The sequence below is a fragment of the Somniosus microcephalus genome, chromosome 31 (assembly GCF_052327205.1).
Source record: "Somniosus microcephalus isolate GS21.2 chromosome 31, FLI_Smic_1.0, whole genome shotgun sequence".
In the NCBI taxonomy this organism is placed as follows: Eukaryota; Metazoa; Chordata; class Chondrichthyes; order Squaliformes; family Somniosidae; genus Somniosus; species Somniosus microcephalus.
The window spans coordinates 38,820,629-38,846,588 of NC_141017.1; the positions used below are offsets into that span (position 1 = coordinate 38,820,629).

At 47.5% G+C, this 25,960-nt stretch overlaps 1 protein-coding gene across 4 annotated transcripts in view; it reads left to right on the forward strand.

Annotated features, from left to right (window-relative positions):
* Window positions 1-16,751: 16,751 nt before the first annotated feature.
* spc24 (SPC24 component of NDC80 kinetochore complex) overlaps window positions 16,752-25,960 on the forward strand; it is a 179,217-nt gene continuing 170,008 nt past the window's right edge. For 2 of the 4 annotated variants that reach the window (XM_085971891.1, XM_085971890.1), the window contains exons 1-4: window positions 16,752-16,937; window positions 20,691-20,869; window positions 21,505-21,649; window positions 22,541-22,645. In XM_085971891.1, the coding sequence (XP_085828017.1) occupies window positions 20,707-20,869; window positions 21,505-21,649; window positions 22,541-22,645 (413 nt within the window). In that variant the 5' untranslated portion in view covers window positions 16,752-16,937; window positions 20,691-20,706. Of the gene's footprint in view, window positions 16,938-17,862; window positions 17,881-20,690; window positions 20,870-21,504; window positions 21,650-22,540; window positions 22,646-23,323; window positions 23,401-25,960 lie in introns of those variants that run through there. The other 2 variants (XM_085971887.1, XM_085971888.1) reach the window with 2 other exon arrangements.

Here is a 25,960-nt window from a genome sequence, read left to right on the forward strand (position 1 = left end):
TTGGAGCTTTCAAGACTCAGGTCGACAGATTTTTGTTAGGTAAGGGTATCAAGGGATATGGAGCTAAGGTGGGTAAATGGGATTGAAGTACAGATCAGTCATGATCTAACTGAATTGTGGAACCTGCTTGAGGGGCTGAATGGCCTCCTCCAGTTCCTATATTTAAATGCAAACAGATTTTATTTTAGTCTCCTCTTCCTGATTTCCTTCACTCCTCTTATGCGTGAATCTAGACGGTGGGTGTTGGCAGCTATTTGACTGTAGGGGGCATCGCGGCCAAGCTTGATCGTGATCTCTGTCATTATCCACGGCCTCTCTGGATGATGACAAGGAGCTGATTTTTCTTTCTCCCGCTTGGAGACAGGGAGGTGAATCACCGGGGCCCCAGCTATCTCAGCACAGACCACGGACAGAACCTGAAGCCTTCTTGGCCTAGGCTCAGTACCACACGGTGCATTTACCACTAAGTAATTGAAGGACACGAATTAAATCTGCTGTTAAGTCATTTTCTTCCAATCTTCACCCATGGGGCCTTCAACTCAATCAATTCCCTTTGAGTTTGGAACACTAATGAAGTCAATCGGATACCCCAGAGCTCTACTCCATGCCTAAGCCTGTGAGATGGGGTACTGTTATTTCCAATCCCTAATCTAGCAGCAAACTACATAGCCCTAGTAATTCTCGTTAAAAGAATTAGATCCTGAATCCTAAACTTAGGAATTATTGAAGACCCCGATCTCCAGGAGAACACATCAGCTGCAGTAATGACATCTGCCATTAGATGTCTCTAAGTATGACAGACTACCAAAGGTGCTAGAGACATCTAGTGGCAGAACATTATTGTACCAACATACATTTTTACGGGACGTGACAGCACAATCATCTCAGGCCCTTCCTAGACTAACTAGAAAGTTAAACAGGCTGTTGAATATTTGGCTCCCGCCCTCTTCAAATACACATGCAATGCTCGGGTGCTGTGCAAATACCTTGAGTGTTCATCCTCACCCAGAAAAGATTTTTGTTTAATTACAAAGTAAGGCTCGGACTTAGTTTTAGAGTTTGTACAAATCTCCCCAGTTTGTCCAGCGACAGTGTCTCACTCAGAGGGGTACCAGTGCTCCAATTAGCCCCAGCTCCTCTGGGTGTGGAAGGTGAAAGTGGCAGCAGCTGTGGCTGAATCCTATCAGTGTGCAGTGAGCCCTGGAAAGTGCCTGTGTGGATCTCTTCTTCTTCTCAGGCAGTCCCTCGGAACCGAGGATGACTTGCTTCCACATTAAAAATGAGCTCGCAGGTGACTGATGAGTCCAATGCGGGACCTACAGTCTCTGTCACAGGTGGGGCAGACGGTGGTTGAAGGGGCGGGTGGGTGGGGTGCTTGGGTTGACGTGCGCTCCTTGCGCTGCCTGCACTTGGCTTGGCGATCGGCTGGGGAAACAGGCAGGCTCCCGGGGTCGACACTCACGGTCAAGGGTCACACCGGGGGGGAGGGAGCAGCAAAGAAGAATCGACAGAAAAAACAAATCATAATATTGTCTTAATGGTGAGAGGCTAGAAACCGTGGAGGAGTAAAGGAATTTGGGTGTCCAGGTACACAAATCACTAACAGCTAGTGCACAGGTACAAAAAGGCTAATGGAATGTTAGCCTTTATTTCAAATGGACTGGACTAAAAAAAAGTGAGGAAGTGATGCTTCTGTTATACAGTGCCTTGGTCAGACTTCATCTGGAATACTGCATTCAGTTCTGGGCACCGCACTTCAGGAAATATATATTGGTCTCGGAATGGCTACACCGCACATTCACCAGAATGATACTGGGCCTTAGATTGTTAAATTATGGCTTGTATTCCCTTGAGTTTAGAAGATTGAGGGGTAATCTAATTGAGGTGTTTCAAAATGAGAAAAAGGATTCAATAGATAGAGAGAAACTATTTTCTCTGGTGGGGGGAGTCCAGAACAAGGGGGCAGAACCTTAAAGTTAGAGCCAGGCCGTTCAGGGGTGATGTCAGGAAGCACTTCTTCACACAAGGAGCAGTGGTAATCTGCAACTCTCTCCCCCAAAAGGCTGTAGATGCTGGGGGACAATTGGAGCTTTTAAGACTGAGATGGATACATTTTTGTTAGGTAAGGGTATCGAGGGATATGGAGCAATGGAGTTGAGGTACAGAACAGTCATGATTTAACTGAATGGCAGAACAGGCCTGAGGGGCTGAATGGCCTCCTCCCGTTCCTATGTAAGAAACAGGTGGGTGGTGGAGGGGCTTTTTGCGAGGATGGGTTGGGTTGGACCAAGTGGTCTCCTCGTCTATATCCATCTGATGAGAACATTTGAAGATAAATTTGAGATTGAACAACTTTTTAGTACTTCTATTTGGTACTTTTTCACTCACCAACGTCTGCTGATTTTGGACACGAGGCCTCAATAAACCACTCAAATGTCCTTTCTGGGCTTTCTCTAAAAATAAAAAGGACAGAAAAAAATTGGTTAAGTCATAGCATCATCTGGAACAGCAAGTTTGTCCCCTCTCCTGTAGCACTGACTCATGGTGGCCACCCTATGGTAAGTAGGCATCCTGACCATTTGTCATGTATGAACCTAGGAGACGTCTCAGCAGACCCTAACCCTCACCCAACACACACACACACGAGCAGGAGTCATCGGTTAGCAAGCAGCACCATGGTGGAAAATAAAGACTTAAACTACTGTTCGCATTCCATGAAATGCCACTGGCTCCCTCTGCTCTATTTCAACCCAACTTCTGACAACTCAACAATCCATTCTTGGGCCCATGCTCCCTGACACGGTCAAAGCCTCTTCGAGCACTGTTTCCACCCTCTTTGAAACTGCCTTCATAATCCCCTCCTTAACAAGTCCACCCTCCCAATTACCATCTCATCTCCAACTTGCCGTTTCTCCTCTAGCCCCTTGAACCTGTTGTTGCCCAACTACCTCTCATTGCTCATTGAGTTCCTTTAATTTGGGTTCTCACTTGCCCACAGCATTGAGAACGCTCTGGTCAAAGTCAACAGTGATACCTGGGTGACTAACTGAGTTTTGCAGTCCTTCCTGGGCTTCCTCAACCTCTCTCGTGCCTTTGGCACTGTTGACCACTCCTCCACACTCCACAGTTCCATTGCTACCTATCCAAACGCAATCACTGTATCTGTTCAAATGACTTCTCTCACTGTACCTACACTCTCAGTTGCATTATACGCCAGGTCTCGATCCTAGGTTCCCTTCTACTCATTATCTACATGCTGCTCCTTAGCTAAATCAAAACATAAACAAAAGTTGTTGTTGTAAATCAGACTACAAGCACAGGGTTAGCTTTCTAACGTATACCTATGATGCCCAAACCTCCCCTCTCCACCCCCATCACCACTGACCTCAGGGCTGTTGCTGTACCATCTGACTGTCTGACAAGAGTCCTGGTAGAGTTAAAACCTCCTTATGGCTCAATATCAGCAAAGCTGAAGCCATCATACTGGGTTCTCTCCAAGACCTATGTGTTTCTGGCACCAACCGGATCACTAGCCCTGGCTGCTTGCTCAGGTTCAGCTCAATGGGCCGAAATGACCTCCTTCCGTGCTGTAACTTTCTATGATTCAATGGATGCGCAACTTTGGCATCTCTTAATCCTGGCCTGAGCTTTCTTCCCCACGTCCAGTCGTTCCTCAAAACCGTCTTCCATCCCCGCAACATAACCCGCCACGCTCCTAACTAATGATAGAGTGGGATTTATTCCCATTGTGGATGGTTATTGTTGCCCTTTGGGTTGTGCTGCCAAAGCCTTCACCATCCTGAAGACCCATTTTTCTAATGCTCTCCTTTCCGACCTCTCAGGTTCAACCCTTCACAAACTCCAACTACTTCACAGCTCCGGAGCCTATACCCTGTCCCTCACACCCATCACTCCTGTCCCTATATCCTGTCCCTCACAAGGTTCCTCACACCCATCACTCCTGTCCCTATATCCTGTCCCTCACCCCCATCACACCTGTCCCTATATCCTGTCCCTCACACCCATCACTCCTGTCCCTATATCCTGTCCCTCACAAGGTTCCTCCCACCCATCACTCCTGTCCCTATATCCTGTCCCTCACACCCATCACTCCTGTCCCTATATCCTGTCCCTCACACCCATCACTCCTGTCCCTCACACCCATCACTCCTGTCCCTCACAAGGTTCCTCACACCCATCACTCCTGTCCCTATATCCTGTCCCTCACACCCATCACTCCTGTCCCTATATCCTGTCCCTCACACCCATCACTCCTGCCCCTATATCCTGTCCCTCACAAGGTTCCTCACACCCATCACTCCTGTCCCTATATCCTGTCCCTCACACCCATCACTCCTGTCCCTATATCCTGTCCCTCACAAGGTTCCTCACACCCATCACTCCAGCAAATTAGCTTCAAGAGCCATGACCTTATTTTCAAATTCCTCCTGAGCCTTGTCCCACCCTCTGTGGGAAATCAGCAACAACTTACATTTATACAGCGCCAAGGCACGTCACAGGAACTTTTTCAGACAAAATTTGACACCGAGCCACATAAGGAGATATTAGGACAGGTGATCATAAACTTGGTCAAAGAGGTAGGTTTTAAGAAGCGTCTTAAAGGAGGAGACAGAGTTAGAGAGGCGGAGAGGTTTAGGATGAGAATTCCCGAGCTTAGGGTCCAGGCAACTGAGGGCACAGCCAGCAATGGTGCAGCGAAGGAAATTGTGGATGCGCAAGAGGCCAGAATTGGAGGAATGCAGAGATCTCGGAGGGTTGTAGGGCTGGAGGAGGTTACAGAGATGGGGATGGGCGATGCTATGGATCCAGCACTACATTCCATTGTATGCCTTACGCACCTCTGTCCCTGGATTACTGCATGACCCCACCCCACCATTGATGGCTAATCTTTGTGTCACTCCACCACCCCCTGGAACTCTCTCCCAGACCACTGCCCCTCTCTCCCTGCGTTAACAAGCTATCTCTTCATTGTACCTTTGGTCTCAGTAATCCCAATCTACCCGTGTGCACCCCCTCCCCCCCCCATCTTGTAGATCATTCTCTGATGTTCCATTATACAAGGAGTCTTAGAAAAAAGAAAATCCAAAGAAAGACCTGATCATCAAAGAAAATGAACTGAAACCTTATGAATGAGCAACAGAAAGGGAAACGTGCGGAAAAGTAGAAATAAGGAGTGGTAACCGAACAGGTGCATATACCGAGAAAAGGAACAGAGTTTAACACAAGAACACAGAGAGAGAAGTGAAAGGAAATGCACAGAACCAGATATGGAAAGGACACACCTGAGGAACATCAAAGAAGGGATTGAACTGGAGCACAGGCGAAAGTAAAGGAGGGTTCACAATATGTAGGATGGGACTCCATCCAGGGAATAACTGAAGGCCCCAGGTTCCACCTCTGGTCTGTGCTCCATCAGCTAAGCTGAGCTTTCGGGGAAGTAGGGGAGTTATAATAGGTTTCAGCAGTCCTGGGTTAGGAAGAGAAACATTGGGGAGGTTTCCTGCTCCTGATCCAGTGATTCCTGCCGGAAAATGTGCGCGTGGATATCAGATAAGGAAGGAATTGGGCTTGCTGTGATGCTCCCTTGGTTGAATAGCCTTCTAACATTCATTCTCCGGCCTTGCAAGGGAAGAACGGCCACTTGGGCTGGGTACCAGAGGGTGGCTGGCGGGTGTGGACTCAATCCCAGCGCGGGTCCCACAGCCTTCTGACTCAGAGGCAACCACTGAGCTATGGCTGACACAGTGCTCACAGTAGGTGAGAAAGCAGAGCCCAGTTCGGCCTGCCCCTCTGATTTTGTCTCCGTACCTGCCTGGAACCCCGTTCAGCTTCTCACCATGGATGAAGCCGGCAGCTCCGCCAGTAGAGGATGCTGAGTGTCCAAGCTCAGGGTGTGGAGGACCCAGCCCGTCCCCTACACCCACCCCAGTCAACGAGCCCGCACCGGTCTATTTTAAATTATTGGCCTTTAGTCAAGTGAGACTTTCCCTTCAAACAATCGTTCCAATCCTATGTTAATTACAAACATTCATAGGAACAGGAGGAAGGCCCTTCAGCCCTCGAGCCTGCTTCGCCATTCAGTGAGATCACAGCTGATCCGCACCTCAGCTCCATTTACCCGCCTTAGCTCCATATCCCTCGATACCCTTACCCAACAAAAATCTCTTCATACACCTGCAGAGGTTATTTGGCAGAAATTAGAGACCGGAACCCTGCCTGAATTTTCCTCTCCTTACCCAGGGCAAATAAGCACCACCACTGCAGGTCCACTTGAGATCGGCTGACCCAGTACAGCTCAGGGATTTGAACCTGAAGGTGCGGACTCCTTACTGGGTACAGTTCTGAAGGGGGTGGAGGAAGGGGCAGCTGCTCTGTACTAGCTCAGCTCAATCTCCATTCTTTATGGGACTAATGGGAAGCTACTCAATGTTCGAATGAGGGCAGGTGGCCCGGGGTAGGAGGGTTAAAGAGAAGCCTAATCCTGTTCTCGTCCGACTTCAATACACCTTCCATTAAGGATTACTATACCAAAAAAAATGGGAACGGTAGCATAGTGGTTACGTTATGAGACTAGTAATCCCGAGGCCTGGACTAATGATCCGGAGACGTGAGTTCAAATCCCACCATAAATCTGGAGTAAAAAGCTGGTGTCAGTGATGGTGACCATGAAACTACCGGATTGTCGTAAAAACCCATCTGGTTCACGAATGTCCTTCAGGGAAGGAAATCTGCCGCCCTTACCCGGTCTGGCCTATATATGACTCCAGACCCACAGCAATGTGGTTGACTCTTAACTGCCCTCTGAAATGACCTAGCAAGCCACAGTTATCAAGAAGGCAGCTCACCATCACCTTCTCGAGGGCAATAAATGTTGGCTTTCCCAGCGACGTCCACATCCCCCGAATAAAAAAAATCAGGAGTCCCCCCCCCCCGTTCCTAGTGCAGGAGCCAATTTTAATCTCCACCTGTTCCAGGCCAGCCGAGATCGGGTAACTCCGCACAGGCCAAGAATCAAACCAGCACCTTGGTGCTCTGCATGGCTCAGTTGCGCATTGGACAGTCCGCTTGCTAACTAAACCATCGAGGCAGTTTCCCCTCATTTACTCCTCGCTGCACGGCCCAAGAGGTGAGCAAGCACCCAGCTCTCCGTCCCCTGCCATCCTTGTTGTGGAAGATGCTCAGAGGAGTATGGGAAGACTGCACAAGACTCAGCCTCCTGTTTCCCCTCTGATGGTGAAGTGGCCAAAGTCTGCTCAGCTCCTGGTCATGGTGGCACTGCAGAGAGTGTGATAGGGCAGTTTAGCCCACCTCCCACTGATTGGTGCAATAACACAGCAATCATAAGGCCCATTGGTGAATTACTTGGAGCTGTACAGGGAGAAGGTTAACACAACAGGTACAATTACAGTGGCGAGAGGGATCCCGTGACACTCCTTTTCACATTGGGTGTATAGTTTGGCCCGTTCACACAAACTCACAAGGATAGGAAACAACATGGACACATGAACATGGACCTCGAATCCCAGGTTGAGAGGAGGAGGGAGCAGCTGATGGGTTTGTCGTGATGTATTATGTAGTTGTGCTTTGTATTTGCTTGGTTTAGTATTGTTGCTTAAAACTAGTTGTGAACTGCAAGAATCCACTAAAAGTGGTGATCCTAAAAAGCTTTTTAAAAACAATCTTGAAAGAAAAACTGAAACACCACAAAGCCATAATTCAATGAAAAGGAAGTGTGATAAAGACTAATAAAGGAAGAGGGGTGGATCGCTTGTGAATGTCTCGGGAGCTGAGTCCCATTGTTAAAACTGTGATAATAAGGAGCCACACGAGGGGGGGCAGGTAGGCAGAACCTTGTAATAAACAATTGGGACATAAAATAGACCGAACCATCCAACCGGGGAGCAGTGAAGCTTGGACTCTCTGAAGGAAGAACCATTCAAAGATCGTGCCCTAGTGTGAGGGGCGAAGACCAGACAAAGAAAGGAGACTTCTCTTCAGATTAAACCAGTGCTATCATGGGATTCTCTTTGTTAACTAGTGAAACCAATGCACCCATCAATAGATATAGCTGGTCTGTACCAGGTTAGTACAGGTCCACAATCCCTTATCCGCAATTCCGAAATTCGAAAAGCTCTGAAAACCCAAAGTTTTTTCGTGGAGCGTCACTCGTGTGCACGACATGACCCGAGTGGCGCCAAACATGACCCGACGCGGCCGATGCTTGACCCACGCAGGTGTGAGGCGTCAGTTGTGTCTCGGCACTACTACCAGTCACACGTGCGTCTGCTGCTCGCTGATATTTGTTGTTATTTTGTGATTTTGAGTTTAATTTCACTGTGAAAATGTCAAAAAGAGCTGCAGATACCCCTACCGTTCTGAAATCCGAAAAATTCCGAATCACATCTGGCCCCAAGGGTTTCGGATAAGGGATTAATAACCTGTATTAGTTGAGCAACACCCTGTAATTGTAACAGATCTAGAGATAGTATGCAACAGGCTAGAGTATCCACAGACCCCGCCATCAGCCCTGGGTGAAGCAGTGGCTTACAAACTACCCCATGAAGTTAGTTCAACATCCGCCCTCTGTGCTATTTCAAAGCTTCCGACGTTCTGAGAGCAATGACTTAGATTTGTGTAGAACAAGCTGCTACCAGATTATTCAGAGACCCGGTGTAATCTGTGATCCTGGAGAACACATTGGATGAAACAAACCGCACACAACAGAATGAACTTGAGAATGATCTGCATCTATCAGGTCACAAGCCCGTGTTAAGCCTGTAGCGAAGGCACAAACCTCGCACTAACTTCCTTTCTTTAGCAACCATTTTGTCATCACTTGATCTCCTGTACGGGCTCGATCCCAGGTGTACACTCGACATTACCCTCTCCCATTCCTTGCTCACATACTACATTTGTTGGCAAAGATTAAAGCATTGGCAGAGAAAAGAAATTAAAAATGTGACTAAGGAAATAATTGTTTAAATTCACTTCAACAATACAAAAACCACCTGCTGACTCAAGCATCAGCTAAGCTGTGGTTTCAGCGCCTTCCCTTCAGACCCCTATTTCTCTTCAAGCAACTAACTGCCACCCGAGCACCGCAATCGCAGAGAAGGAAAGAAATTCGTCAGACAAAAAAAAAGGAGTGTCGCAATTTTGTAATCGCACTGAAAGTAGTTGAGTCTCTTACTTGATCCTGGATCCCATGGTTGTCTACATGGCCAGTGTTCCCAGCTGCAATGAATCCTGGTCTGGATTTGAACAGATCATGGAGTTTGGGAATCGGGGGGTGGGGGGGGGGGGGGGTGCCTCGAACTGCAGTTGTTGGATTTGACAAGAGTTTTTTGCCAGTACGTGATACTGCGGTCCTTCCGTTACACTATATAGGAAGTATGATGTAGGACGTGCAACTCCGAGCAGAGTCCCTATATATAGTGACACCACGGGCTTCGAGATCAGTGTGTTACTGTTAACAGTGGGGACCACAGGCTGGGACAGGTAACTGCAGCATACTCTCTCCCCCAGACTTCTACATCAGTTCGCAATACACTTCATCATTTTTAAACATGTTTTACAAAAGATACGATGGTGCAGGTGATGTGGATATGTAAATGTTTCCTGAAGTGCTTCGGCACAGGATCACTGCCTGACAGGAAAATGAGAGAAGTAAAATCTATCACAATATAAAAGTTTCAAGGCAGTCGCACTTCCAGTGGCAAAAGTTTAAAAGAAGAAAGCCAGTCACTTCCTGCTGATTTCTTCTAACTTGGTGCCCAGATATTTACAAGCATCTGCCAACCCGCACATTTCCTTCATCAAAAGCAATTAGCCTCTCATTGACCAGTATGTCCAGCAATTAGATTCTGAAGCCTTAAAGGGCCAGGCCTATTTATACCCAGTAGCACCTTAGGAGCAGAATAATAGTTTACATTATTCCTGTTGTTGTGAAATAGCACACCGTCCAACTGACCATGAGCAATGCCACGGGAGACGGGCTAACAGGAAGGACAAAGTGCTTTAACCTGAAGACCCGAAGGAACAATCCGGAATGTTTTATACTGGAATGTTTTATTTGTTCTTGGGATGTGGGCATCGCTGTCAAGGATTGGGGGTGTGTGGGGGGGGGTTCATTTTCTCGTCAGTTTTCTCCCCCCCCCCTTCCCAAGATGTGGTTCCACAGACACCAGGCCCCTTCTAGTATCTCACCCGAGTGGGCCAGTGTCCATTTGTGAGCCTAGGCAGCCAGTGTGAGAAGGCTATTTGACCATGGGGATATCACAGGTGAGCCCGATGTTGTCCACACACACACACTCTGAGGTCAGAGGAAAGGGGCTCTGGATTGTGATCAGGTCTGGGAACTTTAGTGGGTATTTCCCTTCTCTAACTGCGAGCACTAGAGTTGACTGCAGCCCCATCAGTAGCCAGGTAAGATCAGCGAACTCAGCACAGGCCGGGGATTGAGCCAGGGAGCTCCTGCTGAGTGTAGCTCAGTTACTCACTGGCCAAATGTTGCAGGTTATACCGAAATCAGTCTTATACTGCCACCTAGTGCCGCTCTCTATATATTACATTGAGACAGTAAAGTGAGCTGGAACCCTCGCAGACAGTCACAGCTCTATGCCTCCTTCCTCACCATGTCCAGTACTGAGTCGACCAGTTATGCTCCTTCTGTTGTCCGGTTGTGAAGAGACAGCAGATAGGCTTACGCTGTGGCTACATGTTCCTTGTGTTGCATGCAAGGTGCATCCCACCCCCTTTTCTCTCTTGGAGGTGCCAACTCCTGCTGGCTCAGCCACCTGCTGCCCAGTATCTTACCCAGCCAGTGGATTAAACAGCACCTGTTGGAATACTTGACTGTCAGGAGCTGAACCTGATCGATATCCATGTTGGGTAGGGACAACTGCTGTCAGTCACCATGGCAACTATCGTGGAGTCGAAAACCTGGGATTCCCTACTTAACACCCTAGTGGGAGCACCATCCACAAGGACTGAAATGGTTTAAAGGAGGGCCCGTGACCACCTTAAGAGCAACTAGGGATGGGCAATAAATGCTGATTTGCCAGCATCGGCCACATCCTGAGAACAAACGCTTGTGACTGATTAATCTAGAGAGGGAAGGCCATTCTTGCACTCAGTGTTGAGTTGCCCATGGGCCAGACTCAGTGGATTTCTGGCACACGAGTATCCCATCTGCCCAAAGATACAGGGCTGTTAGAGGAAGGAAAACCCCATAATGAATCAGAGATCCTGCCAAGTGTTGAAGTTAACAGAGATCACAACTCAAGGAATACACAAGCCTCTTAATTTGTGGTGTGGGCCTACCAGATCCAGGGGACAGGAGCAGCAAACTTTCAGAGTGTACCAAGCGGATCGATTGAGCAACATTAAACCCAGCCTGCGACAGTATTGGCTACAGTAACGTTATATATATCCTGCCTGTCAGGAAACCGTGGTTTATCAATTTCCTGAGTAATGCGTTGCAGAGTAACTAGGTCTCTGACAGAGTAGGCTTTTCGGAAGCAGCAGTTGCTAAAATTGAACTGTTTACCCCAGGGAGGCTGCAATCAGCCAGCTAAGAACTGATAGGATGCTCAGACCTGGGACCCTCCTGTCTGGTATAACCTGGTAACACCAAGCAGTGCATAGAAACATAGAAGATAGGAGCAGGAGTAGGCCATTCGGCCCTTCGAGCCTGCTCCGCCATTCAACGAGATCATGGCTGATCATCCAAACCCTAGCACCCGGTCCCTACACCGACAGCCATCCCACCCAAGCCCTATCCCCATAACCCCGTAACCCCACGTATTTAATCCCCCCTAACACTAAGGGTCAATTTTTATCATGGCCAATCAACCTAACCCGCACATCTTTGGACTGTGGGAGGAAACCGGAGCACCCAGAGGAAACCCACGCAAACACGGGGAGAATGTGCAAACTCCACACAGACAGTCACCCGAGGCCGGATTTGAACCCGGGTCCCTGGCGCTGTGAGGCAACAGTGCTAACCACTATGCCACCGTGCTGCCCGTGCATTAACTGAAACAAATCTTAATTTACATTACTACCCCCTGGGCTCGAAGGGCAGTTGTTCCAATTCACTTCTAGCTGCCTGATCCCCAAAATGTTCTGCATTCCAAACAGCCATTTACCAAAGACAGTCCGAGGATCTGTTCAGAGGGCCATATCTGAGAGTACGTTGTACTGCACTCAATATCAACCAACACTGCTCAGGGAACAACAAACTGCCCAGCTTGCAGATGAGAAAACTTGGAATGAGTCAAACAGCAGCTATCCCATCCTCAACCAATAGTAAGCAGGTTCTTGGCTCCGCATCGCTCCTCCAATCCCTTCTGTGTGGAGATGCCGGTGTTGGACTGGGGTGGACAAATGTAAGAAGTCACACAACACCAGGTTATAGTCCAACAGTTTTATTTGAAATCACAAGCTTTCGGAGCGCTGCTCCTTTGTCAGGTGAAGTGGCGAGATGCATAAAAACACAGCTTATATAGTCAGAGAATAATGCAAGGTGATTACAGGTAATCTTTCTAACTGCTGTTTATCACACCTCGGCAGAGAGATAATCACAGCAATCAAAGGTGTGAATGGTGTCCAAACAGGTCAGTCAGGAAAACATTACATTACATCAAAGAACAATGAGGTGGGGTCAAATGTTGTAGATGCTGGGGTCTGTATGAAAAACATAAAAGACAAAAAAACATTTTTTTTTGCTGGAAATCACAGCAGGTCCGGCCGCATCTGTGTAGAGAGAACAAGACAACGACGACTCGAGTCTGGGTGACCCTACGTCAGGTGGGGTTACATGAACCCAAGATCCCGGTTGAGGCCGTCCTCGAGTGCAGAACTTGGCTATCAGTTTCTGCTCTACGATTTTGCGTTGTCGTGTGTCTCAAAGGCCGCCTTGGAGAATTCTTGCCCGATGATCGGAGGCTGAATGTCCTTGGGTGGGTAGTTCCTGCTGCTTGTTGTCCATACAACTCAGCAATAACTTGCTAACTGACACCCAGTTTGGGTTCCGCTAGGGCCACTCAGCTCCTGACCTCATTACAGCCTTGGTCCAAACATGGACAAAAGAGCTGAACTCAAGAGGTGAGGTGAGAGTGACTGCCCTTGACATCAAGGCAGCATTTGATCGAGTGTGGCATCAAGGAGCCCTAGCAAAACTGAAGTCAATGGGAAGCAAGGGGAAAACTCTCCATTGGTTGGAATCATACCTAGCACAAAGGAAGTTGGCTGTGGTTGTTGGAGGTCATTCATCTCAATCACATGACATCACTGCAGGAGTTCCTCAGGGCAGTGTCCTAGGCCCAACCATCTTCAGCTGTTTCATCAATGACCTTCCCTCCATCATAAAGGTCAGAAGTGGGGATGTTCGCTGATGATTGCACTGTTCAGCACCATTCGAGACTCGTCAGATACTGACGCAGTCTGTGTCCATATGCAGCAAGACCTGGACAACATTCAGACTTGGGCTGACAAGTGGCAAGTAACAGTCGCACCACACAAGTGCCAGGCAATGACCATCTCCAACAAGCGAGACTCTAACCATCTCCCCTTGACATTCAATGGCATTACCATCGCTGAATCCCCCACTATCAACATCCTGGGGGTTACCATTGATCAGAAACTGAACTGGACCAGCCATATAAATACTGTGGCTACAAGAGCAGGCCAGAGGCTGGGAATTCTGTGGCGAGTGTCTCACCTCCTGACTCCCCAAAGCCTTTCCGCCATCTACAAGGCACAAGTCAGGAGTGTGATGGAATACTCTCCACTTGCCTGGATGAGTGCAGCTCCAACAACACTCAAGAAGCTCGACACCATTCAGGATAAAGCAGCCCGCTTGATTGGCACTCCATCCACCACCTTCAACATTCACTCCCTCCACCACCGGCGCACTGTGGCTGCAGTGTGTACCATCTACAAGATGCACTGCAGCAACTCGCCAAAGCTCCTTCAACAGCACCTTCCAAACCCGCGACCTCTACCACTTAGAAGGACAAGGGCAGCAGACGCATGGGAACATCACCACCTACAAGTTCCCCTCCAAGCCACACACCATCCTGACTTGGACCTGTATCGCCGTTCCTTCACTGTCGCTGGGCCAAAATCCTGGAACTCCCTTCCTAACAGCATTGTGGGTGTACCTACACCATATGGACTGCAGCGGTTCAAGAAGGCGGCTCACCACCATCTTCTCAAGGGCAATTAGGGATGGGCACTAAATGTAGGCCTAGCCAGCGACGCCCACATCCCATCAATGAATTAAAAAAAAATGTTTTCCTGACTGACCTGTTTGGACACCATTCACACCTTTGATTGCTGTGATTATCTCTCTGCCGAGGTGTGATAAACAGCAGTTAGAAAGATTACCTGTAATCATCTGGCATTATTCTCTGACTATATAAGCTGTGTCTTTATGCATCTCTCCACTTCACCTGACGAAGGAGCAGCGCTCCGAAAGCTTATGATTTCAAATAAAACTGTTGGACTATAACCTGCTGTTGTGTGACTTCTTACATTTGTCCAATCCCTTCTGACAGGGGTGCCAGTACTCGGATTATACCCAGCATTTAATCAGGGGCACAACATCCTGGGGAAAGATGGTTAAAGTGTGCTTCATTACATTGTGTATTTCTAGAAATGATACACTAGCCCCAGGAAAGCCGGCGGGATGGCTATGCCCAGTGATGGTGCAAGGATTGAATCCAGACAGTTGCTTTAACAGCACCACCTTCCCCTGCGACCTCGCCACCAAGGAGAACAAGAGCAGAAACACCATGTGGATACACCATCGCCTCTAAGTTCGCTTCCAAGTCACACACCACCTTGACTTGGACATATATTGCCATTCCTTCATCGCCGCTGGGTCAATATCCTGGAATTCCTTACCCAACACCAATATGGGTGCACTAGGGCTCTGGAATTGATTTCAGGGTCACTGGGCGAGAGAAAGGCCAACAAAAAAAATCAGCCCGAGTTCCTGCTTCAGTGATTCCTGTGGAAATTGGATGAGTTTGGATTTCAGATTTCAGATCAGGCATGTCTGTGATGCACTCTGTGGTGGAATAGTCTGTCGCTATTTACTGTTTAGGCTCACGTTTGAAGAATGGCTACTTTGATGAAGTATAGTCAGCACCGTGGCTGCGGTCCAGCAAGGATTCAGCATCTTCTGTAGCAGGGAAAAGAAGTTGTGGTGGGGAGGGGAAAATAGTGAAATACTTTCCATGCCCCCCCCTGCAATCATCACCCCCACTTGATTACCCCGCTGAGTTTCATGTGTTCCCTTTTACTACTGACAGGAGCACAAGCGGGCTGGATTGAGGTACTTGATCCCTAAAGAAGAGATGAGAAACACAGGGTACCTCCTCCAACAAACCATGAAACTTTAGTATGCAAAAATACGATATAAATGTAATGTGGGGCAATTTGGCCAAACTTTGGTAAACACTCCCCAAACTGATAACGAATCCCCTGACAAGGTGTATAAGTTGGCGGATCTGGGAGATGAAATTTAATGCAGACAAATGCAAAGTGTTACACAAAAGGAAAAAATAGATGACACAAATTCCATGAAATTTAAAAATTCTCATCCTTGTTTTCAAATCCCTATCTCTGTAACCTCCTCTAGCTCTACAACACGCTGAGATATCTGCGCTTCTCTAATTCTGGTCTCTTGCACATCCCCCGATTATAATTGCTTCACCATTGGCGGCCGTGCCTTCAGCTGCCAGGGTCCCAAGCTCTGGAATTCCCTCCCCACCTCTCTCTTGTGCTTCAGCAGTATCAGCGTGGCTTAGTGGGCAGCACTCTCGCCTCTGAGTCAGACAGTTGTGGGTTCACGTCCCACTCTAGAGACTTGAGCGCAAAAAATCTAGGCTGACACTCCAGTGCAGTACTGAGGGAGTGCCGCACTGTCGGAGAGGCAGTACTGAGGGAGCGCCGCACTGTCGGAGGGGCAGTACTGAGGGAGCGCCGCACTGTCGGAGGGGCAGTACTGAGGGAGCGCCGCACTGTCGGAGGGGCAGTACTGAGGGAGTGCTGCACTGTCGGAGGGGCAGTACTGAGGGAGCGCCGCACTGTCGGGAGGCAGTACTGAGGGAGCGCCGCACTGTCAGAGGGGCAGTACTGAGGGAGCGCCGCACTGTCGTAGGGGCAGTACTGAGGGAGCGCTGCACTGTCGGAGGGGCAGTACTGAGGGAGCGCCGCACTGTCAGAGGGGCAGTACTGAGGGAGTGCTGCACTGTGGGTGGGTCAGTACTGAGGGGGTGCCATCTTTCAGACAAGACGTTAAACCGAGGCCCCGTCTAGTCTCTCAGGTGGGTGTAAAAGATCCCATGGCTACTATTTCGAAGAAGAGTAGGGGAGTTCTCCCCGGTGTCCTGGGAAGGAAAAGTACTTCATTGGCTGTAAAGCACCTTGGGACGTCCTGAGGCTGTGAAAGTTGCTATACAAATGCACGACTCTCGTTCTTTCTAAGAAGCTGCTTAAAACCTACCTCTTTGACCAAGCTTTTGGGCACTTGTCCCTAATATCTCCTTATGTGGCTCGGTGCAACATTTTTGTCTGATTTACGCTCCTGTGAAGCGGCCTTGGGACATTTTAAAGGCGCTGTATAAATGCAAGTTGTTGTTGTTGTTTCTATAGGTGTCCAATGTAGATGCCAGCAGAACACGGCCCCTGCAATGGACGAAGGCAACAAAGCAAACATCACCTGCCGCTCAATAATCACTTACACTTGAAAATGCCATTGTAAATATAACAGAGCCGACAATCTCTCGACATTGTCATCGGACGGGCAGAGCGGCAGTTGGGGTCCTGCGGGCGCGCGGCGAGTTCAAATTCCGGAATAACGGCCGGCGGAGCGCGGGAAACCCGGAGAGTCAACCGGGCCTGAGGTAACCGGGATAGATAGATCGAGAGAGAGAGAGACACACACACAACCGGGCCTGAGGTAACCGGGATAGATAGATCGAGAGAGAGAGAGAGAGACACACACACAACCGGGCCTGAGGTAACCGGGATAGATAGATCGAGAGAGAGAGAGACACACACACACAACCGGGCCTGAGGTAACCGGGATAGATAGATCGAGAGAGAGGAGAGAGAGACACACACACACAACCGGGCCTGAGGTAACCGGGATAGATAGATCGAGAGAGAGAGACACACACAACCGGGCCTGAGGTAACCGGGATAGATAGATCGCGAGAGAGAGAGACACACACACACACACACACAACCGGGCCTGAGGTAACCGGGATAGATAGATCGAGAGCGAGAGACACACACACACACACACACACACACACACACAACCGGGCCTGAGGTAACCGGGATAGATAGATAGAGAGAGAGAGAGAGACACACACACACACACAACCGGGCCTGAGGTAACCGGGATAGAGAGAGAGAGAGAGACACACACACACACAACCGGGCCTGAGGTAACCGGGATAGATAGATAGAGACACACACAACCCGGCCTGAGGTAACCGGGATAGATAGATCGAGAGAGAGAGAGACACACACACACACAACCGGGCCTGAGGTAACCGGGATAGAGAGAGAGAGAGAGAGAGACAGACACACACACACAACCGGGCCTGAGGTAACCGGGATAGATAGATAGAGAGAGACACACACACAACCCGGCCTGAGGTAACCGGGATAGATAGATCGAGAGAGAGAGAGACACACAACCGGGCCTGAGGTAACCGGGATAGATAGATCGAGAGAGAGAGACACACACACACAACCGGGCCTGAGGTAACCGGGATAGATAGAGAGAGAGAGAGAGAGAGACACACACACACACACACACACACAACCGGGCCTGAGGTAACCGGGATAGATAGATAGATAGAGAGAGACACACACAACCCGGCCTGAGGTAACCGGGATAGATAGATAGAGAGAGAGACACAACCCGGCCTGAGGTAACCGGGATAGAGAGAGAGAAAACCCGGGATAGAGAGAGACAACCGGGCCTGAGGTAACCGGGATAGAGAGAGAAAAGCGGGCCTGAGGTAACCGGGATAAAGACAACCGGGCCTGAGGTAACCGGGATAGAGAGAGAAAACCTGGCCTGAGGTAACCGGGATAGAGAGTAAACCGGGCCTGAGGTAACCGGGATAGAGAGAGAGAGAGAGAAAACCCGGGATAGAGGTATCCGGGCCTGAGGTAACCGGGATAGAGAGAGAGACAACCAGGCCTGAGGTAACCGGGATAGAGAGAGAAAACGCGGGATAGAGAGAGACAACCAGGCCCGAGGTAACCGGATAGAAAGAGAAAACCCGGGATAGAGAGAGACAACCAGGCCTGAGGTAACCGGGATATAGAGAGAGACAACCAAGCCTGAGGTAACCGGGATAGAGAGTGAAAAAACCCGGGATAGAGAGAGACAACCAGGCCTGAGGTAACCGGGATAGAGAGAGACAACCCGGGATAGAGAGAGAAAACTGGGCCTGAGGTAACCGGGATAGAGAGAGAAAACCCGGGACAGAGAGAGACAACCGGGCCTGAGGTAACCGGGATAGAGAGAGAAAACCCGGGACAGAGAGAGACAACTGGGCCTGAGGTAACCGGGATAGAGAGAGAACTGGGCCTGAGGTAACCGGGATAGAGAGAGAAAACCCGGGATAGAGAGAGACAACTGGGCCTGAGGTAACCGGGATAGAGAGAGAGACAACCTGGGATAGAGAGAGAAAACCGGGCCCTAGGTAACCGGGATAGAGAGAGAAAACCTGGGATAGAGAGAGACAACTGGGCCTGAGGTAACCGGGATAGAGAGAGAGAAAACACGGGATAGAGAGAGACAACCGGGCCTGAGGTAACCGGGATAGAGAGAGAAAACCCGGGACAGAGAGAGACAACTGGGCCTGAGGTAGCCGGGATAGAGAGAGAAAACACGGGATAGCGAGAGAAAACCAGGCCTGAGGTAACCGGGATAGAGAGAGAAAACCGGGCCTGAGGTAACTGGGATAGAGAGAGAGGAAAACCGGGCCTGAGGTAACTGGGATAGAGAGAGAGGAAAACCGGGCCTGAGGTAACTGGGATAGAGAGAGAGAAAACCCGGGATAGAGGTAAGCGGGCCCGAGGTACCCGGGATAGAGAAAAACCCAGGATAGAGAGAGACAACCGGGCCTGAGGTAACCGGGATAGAGAAAACCCGGGATAGAGAGAAACAACCCGGGCCTGAGGTAACTGGGATAGAGAGAGAGGAAAACCGGGCCTGAGGTAACTGGGATAGAGAGAGAGAAAAACCGGGCCTGAGGTAACCGGGATAGAGAAAACCCGGGATAGAGAGAGGCAACCGGGCCTGAGGTAACTGGGATAGAGAGAGAAAACCTGGGATAGACAACCGGGGCGGAGGTAACCGGGATAGAGGTAAGAACATAAGTAGTAGGAGCAGGAGTAGGCCATACGGCTCCTCGGGCTTGCTCCGCCATTCAATAGGATCATGGCTGATCCGAACCTAGACTCACGTCCACTTCCCTGCCCGCTCCCCGTAACCCCTAATTCCCTTACCAGCTAGGAAACTGTCTATCTCCGTTTTAAATTTATTTAATGTCACAGCTTCCACAGCTCTCTGGGGTAGCAAATTCCATAGATTTACTACCCTCTGAGTGAAGAAGTTTCTCCTCATCTCAGTTTTGAAAGGGCAGCCCCTTATTCTAAGATTATGCCCCCTAGTTCTAGTCTCACCCATCAGTGGAAACATCCTCCCCGCATCCACCCGATCAAGCCCCCTCACAATCTTATATGTTTCGATAAGATCGCCTCTCATTCTTCTGAATTCCAATGAGTAGAGGCTCAACCTACTCAACCTTTCCTCATACGTCAACCCCCCTCATCTCCGGAATCAACCGAGTGAACCTTCTCTGAACTGCCTCGAGAGCAAGTATATCTTTTCTTAAACATGGAAACCAAAACTGTACGCAGTATTCCAGGTGTGGCCTCATCAGTACCCTGTACAACTGAAGCAAGACTTCCCTGCTTTTATACTCCATCCCCCTTGCAATAAAAGCCAATATTCCATTGGCCTTCCTGATCACCTGCTGCACCTGCATACTAATCTTCTGAGTTTCATGCACCAGGACCCCCAGATCCCTTTGTACTGTAGATAGAGGGAGAAAACCCGGGATAGAGAGAAAACCGGGCCTGAGGTAACCGGGATAGAGAGAGAGAGAGAGCGAGAGATAAACCCGGGGGGGGGGGGGGAGGGGGGGAGAGAGAGAGAACACACCCCGGGGAGAGAGAACCCGGGGCTAGATAGAGAGAGAAAAACCCCAGGGGGAGAGAGAGAGAAAACCCGGCCCTCAAACCCCCCCCCCCCACCACCACCACCACCAAAACAGCCCCCCCCCCCAAAACTCTCAACTCCCCCTGGCCACCAACCCGACTCTATGTCCTCCCTCCTCCTTGCAGCACCCGCCCCTCTCCACGCACGCACTCTCTTTTGTACCAAATTCTGCCAAGTTAGATGAAGGAAAACAACTAAATAAAGCACTTGAACACAGATGAGAAAATGGAATCCATTGATAATTGTGGGGAAAAAAGCCAATGGAAGATAGATTGACTGACTTCTCTGCCCATCTTGTTAATGACTGTCAGAACAAGAAATTAAAATGTATAAATCCTGTCTTTAGATTGTGTTCCATTAAGATGGAAGTGCAGATCCAGGAATTTAAGGCATTAGCCGATGAAATGGTGATCATCCTTTCTGGCTGTCATGGGGAGGTTCTGCTGCAGAACGCCATGATGAACAAGGCAAAGATTGTGAATGTCTACCTGGAAGTGGAGAAAAGTTTGAAGCATCTGATTAGAGGTAATACTGCAAACAGTTCTGAATTTTGAAATAAATGAGCTGAAATCCTACATTTGTAAGCTTGGCATGCAGGCTTTAAAAAGAGCCGCAAGCTGCGACTGGATACTGTAAAGGTTGGCAATAGCAGCGGAGATGCTGATCTTGGGAGGGCAATACACAAACAACAGCTTTTCCTAGTGCCTGAACCAGAAGCTGCATTAACAGTTGTGTGGAGGCAAACCAGATCATGTAGCGTTCATAGCCATACATTAAAAAAAAAATCATGAGTGCAGATGGATTAAAAAAACATGAATTGCATTATTCCCACCCTCTAGGTGTATTTGTATTGACCTGGTTTGTCTACCTTTACCAGTGGTGACTCTTTGGGTGGACTTTAAAATCTGGATTCCATTCATGTTTTTAGTGTAGCACTGAGTGACCTGTTTTATTTCCTTAGAAGTGTTATCATAACTTTGTAAGTTAACTGCTGCTGCTTGAAAATGTTAATGACCTGCTTCCAGTGATTACCTTTGTTTTAATTGTGCTGAAATAAAAGTTACAGCTTTTAAACTCGTTGCAAAAATTGCAGCGTTCTGGAAATGGCTGTGGCTGATCCAATATGTTTGAGAATTAAGTCATGGTTTTGGTGATTTCAGAGATACAGCAGGCACAGGAGCACGTGGCACAGAAAGTTATAGAGTTGGGAGAAGAAAGAGAGAAAAGCTTTCTGGATCTGCAGAAGATTAAGGAAAAATGGAAAGAGAGTCAGCAACAGAATTCTGAACAAGAAGCAGAACTCAAATATCCTTTACTACAGAATTGAGTTTAAAATAAAAATACTCCAGTGCCTTGCCTAGATCAGAAAACTAATGCTCACAAGCAGACAAATTGCTTAGGTTTTTTTTTTCCAACTTGTCGATGCTGGAGATTAGCTTCCAATATGTTTGCCGAATAGAGTAACTTCACTTGGGCATTGAAGTAAGTATTTTCTGCCACTGGTTGGCAATCATACATACATTTTGCTTTTTTGTAGTTAAACAACTCTGGTATTGCATCAGTGCTGTACGCTGCACAATTGCATCTTTGAATCCAATCTTGGACCTAGTCCATTGCTATTCACCAATGGTTCAGCTGGTTGAGGGAGCAAGTAGTTGAGCCATGAAAACCAGGAAGATCTCTGGTTTGAAGCTAATCCTAGCTGAGGTGTTGGTGGGTTTTGGGTAAGTGAGACAAAAATTGGCTAAGTCCCTGTTTCTGCTCTCTCCACATGATCCTGCTGGAAATGTGTGTGGATATTGGGTGAGGATGGGATCAAACGTAGTTGTGATGTTACCCGTTGATGAATAGCTTGCTAACCATGTTTAGGTGACCACTTGGATGAGCTACTTTGATGCAACATTCTTTTCATAAAATATCACCCCAAAACAGATTAATTGGTCATCTTATTGCTGTTTGTTGGACATTGCTGCCCCAAAATAACTTGTGCACATAAATCAGTATGCTACAAATGTAATTCACAAGTGTTTTAGAGATTTTGATGATGCAATAAGCACTGTGTAAATGCAAGTCAGGTAATTTGTTTCAGTTGCACCTTTGTGAAACATTGTGCATCCAGCTGATACAAAGCAGGAGCAATGTTACAATAACCAATTATATACTACAGTATTGCTTTCCTTAATGTATAAAAGCCACACTGTTACAGAAGGAGCAGGAGGAGCTTGAGAAGACTGAAAAGGAAATAACCAAAATGGAAGAAGAGGTGGATGAAGATACAACAGTGGTTATTCCTTCTACTAAGTAAGTTTAAAACAAATGTTTAAAGTAACCCCAAGATTTACTTAAAATATTCTTGTCTAGTCACACTGCATCTTTGTGCTGTACGGCACGGCGTCATGGAGTGGTAGAAAGTCAAATTGTTGAAGTCGGTCAGGATGTTTGAGTGACATTTGGAGGGAGATGAGCCAGCTGCTTCTCCACAGCAAGGGAGGATAATCATCTGTATCTTTAGAGGACCGCTGAGCAGTCTGCATGGCCAAGGCCTGGGAGCAAGTAGTCAATCTACTGTGATGGTGGGGGTACAAAATACAGAAACTAGTTGATGGCAGAAATATGTACAGTTATTAACTGGTGCACTTAAAACCAGCACCTGATTCTCAGCAGATGCAGTAGCAACCTACTCCCAGACATCTGCCAATGGTCATCCTGGACCAGCCACCATAATTGTATGCAAGCAGGCTGGTTCATGATTACCTTCATTTTTCCAAACTATTCATTAAGAACTTTTCGGGTGGGGGAAACATTTCTCCAACCTTGCTGTTACTGAGATTATGCATTTCCTGCTATTCCACTGTGAGGTGTGGCATGGCATACTACTTTGTACCACAAATGACCTTGTCTCAACTTAAAAGGTCTTACTTGATTGGCAGCACATCTTATTTTATGTGAAGTGCTTATATTTAAATGTGATTTATGTAGGTACTTGGCTCATATCTTCCACAAGGTCACTAAGATCATTTGGGATTATGACTGCGACCCTTCTCTTGTAAAAGGTGGTATCCTTTCATTTGTGACTACAAAGACAACTTTTTATACTGAGAAAAGTAGGTGAAGGCCAAGTGCAGGGCCCACCAATAGAGAATAATAGAGGGGTAAATCCAGAAGTAGTGCCATGATTTTAAAAGCTTTCGGGAGAATAAAGACTGCAAGGAGAGTTCATTTTATAAAGTCCAGGGGGAAAAATGAGTTTGAATAGGAGGTGGTAGTATGAGTCTTGATTTCAATAAAGTAAGAGTGCAGTGAGGCGAAACAAAGTCCCCCCCCCCAGAACGAACCCACATCTTTCTTCCCCTATAAGTTGTTGAGGGAAAAGAAGTGTTTGGCATGAAAGAATTTCTCAGAAGCAGCTTTAGCAATAGGAACAGGAGTAGGCCATTCAGCCCATCGAGCCTGTTCCACCATTCAATAAGATCACGGCTGACCTGTATCCTAACTCCATCCACCCACCTTGGCTCCATCATCCCTTAGTACCCTTGGCTAGCAAAAATCGATTGGTCTCGTATATAAAATTATTAATTCAGCTCTCATCTACTGCTTTTTGTGGGAGAGAGCTCCACACTTCTTCTACCCTTTGTGTTTCCTAACTTGCCTCCTGAATGGCCTGGCTCTGGCTTTAAGGTCCTAGACTCCTCTAGCAGAAACTGTTTCTATCTACCCTATCAATTCCTTTCAAATTCCTAAAAACCTCAATCATATTACCTCTTAAGCTTCTATATTCCAGGGAATACAAGCCTAGTTTATGTAATCTCTCCTCATAATCTACTCCTTGGAGTCCTGGTAATCTGGTGAATCCGCACGGCACTCCTTCCAAGGCCAATATATCCTTTCTAAGGTGCGGTGCCCAGAACTGTACCCAGTGCTCCAGATGTGGTCTAACCAGGGCTTTGTATAGCTGTAGCAAAACTAGCCCTCTAGTTATAAAGGTTAACATTCCATTAGCTGCCTTGATTTTTTTTGTACCCAACTACTACATTTTACTGATCTGTGTACATGGACCCCTGAATCTCTTTGGACCTCCACTGTTCCTCTTGGATACTCTGATCTATCCTTTTTTGGTCCAAAATAATGACCTCACACTTGCCTGTGTCGAAATCCATCTGTCACAGTTTCGTCCACTCACTTAATCTGTTAATGTTTCATCGTAATTTTATGCTCCCGTCTACTTACTGTACTGCCAACCTTTGTCGTTGACAAACTTGGCTAAATGGCTTTCTCTTGCAGTACCTAAGTCATTAATAAATATAGCAAATAGTTGAGGCCCCAGCACAGATCCTTGTGGGTCACCACAGAATTCATACCCATTATCCTACTTTCTGTCTTCTACCTTCTACCGCTTAACCAATCTTCTAACCAGATCAATAATTTGCCTTTAATTCCATGAGCTTTAATCTTATGCAGAAACTTATCGAATGCCTTTTGGAAGTTCATGTAAACTACATCCATAGACATTCCCTGCCTACTACTTTAGTTACTTCCTCAAAAAAATCAATCGGGTTAGACATGACCTACCCTTTACAAATCCATGTTGCTCTCTCTAATCAGCTCAAGTAAGTGCTCAGTCACTCTGTCCTTAATTATAGATTCCAATAACTTGCCCACAACAGATGCTAGACTACAGATTTACAATTTACTGATTTCTCTCTCCTTTTCTTAATGGAGATGTGGGAATTCAATTTGATTTGTGAGGTCAAGAGTGTCAGTGAGTGAAGAAAACTAGCAAAGAGCTGGCACAGACATACTGGGCTGACTGGCTGCCTTCTGTGCTGCAAACTTCTTTGGTTCTAACTACGGGTGATTAGTTGAACCTGAGATGTGGGCCTTTTGAAGAACCTTCAATTTTCATTGCTCCATCAATCTCAATGGAAATAGAGATGCAGTGATTCAGACATCACTGCAAAAGGAATGAAGCTACTTTGCACTGAGGGTGTGTAATCTGAGGGAAGTTGATGACTGTAGAATGGAATTATCAGGATAAGAGTGGATAGGATCAGGTGAATGGAGGAGGGCACTGATATGGAGAAAGAACAGTCGGCCACCCCAGAATTGATGGAAAAACAGATGAGCTATCAACCTCAGCAGAGTTAAAGCAATTTTAGCCATGGATATAGGTTTGAGAATATATGATGAAGCACATAGTGTCAGATCCTGTCAAAAGCAAGAGTCCATGACAATGAGAAAAGAATCAACAAAAGTATTGAAGAACAGTTTGATTCAAGATTACTAGTGGGATGGGCAATGCTGAAAACCACCGTGGCAACCTTGGATTAGGCCAGAATTTTCAAAATATTGGATAATTTGAGTATTTGGAGGTATCCGAAACCGACCCTGGCAGCTGCACCAGAAAATTTAATTCAAAAGAAGTAAGTATGTTTGTTTTTTAGAAATATGGTGCCTAGTCGGGCCATATTTCATTTCTCTTCTGACATGCTGGTCAATTTTGAGAACTCACTTTGTGAAGGATTATGGTCCAAATCTGCATTTTCTTTCTGCACTCTGGAATATCACCAACTCATCTGGCGGTCTTTTTAAAAAAGAACTGCGATAAATCCTCTCTAC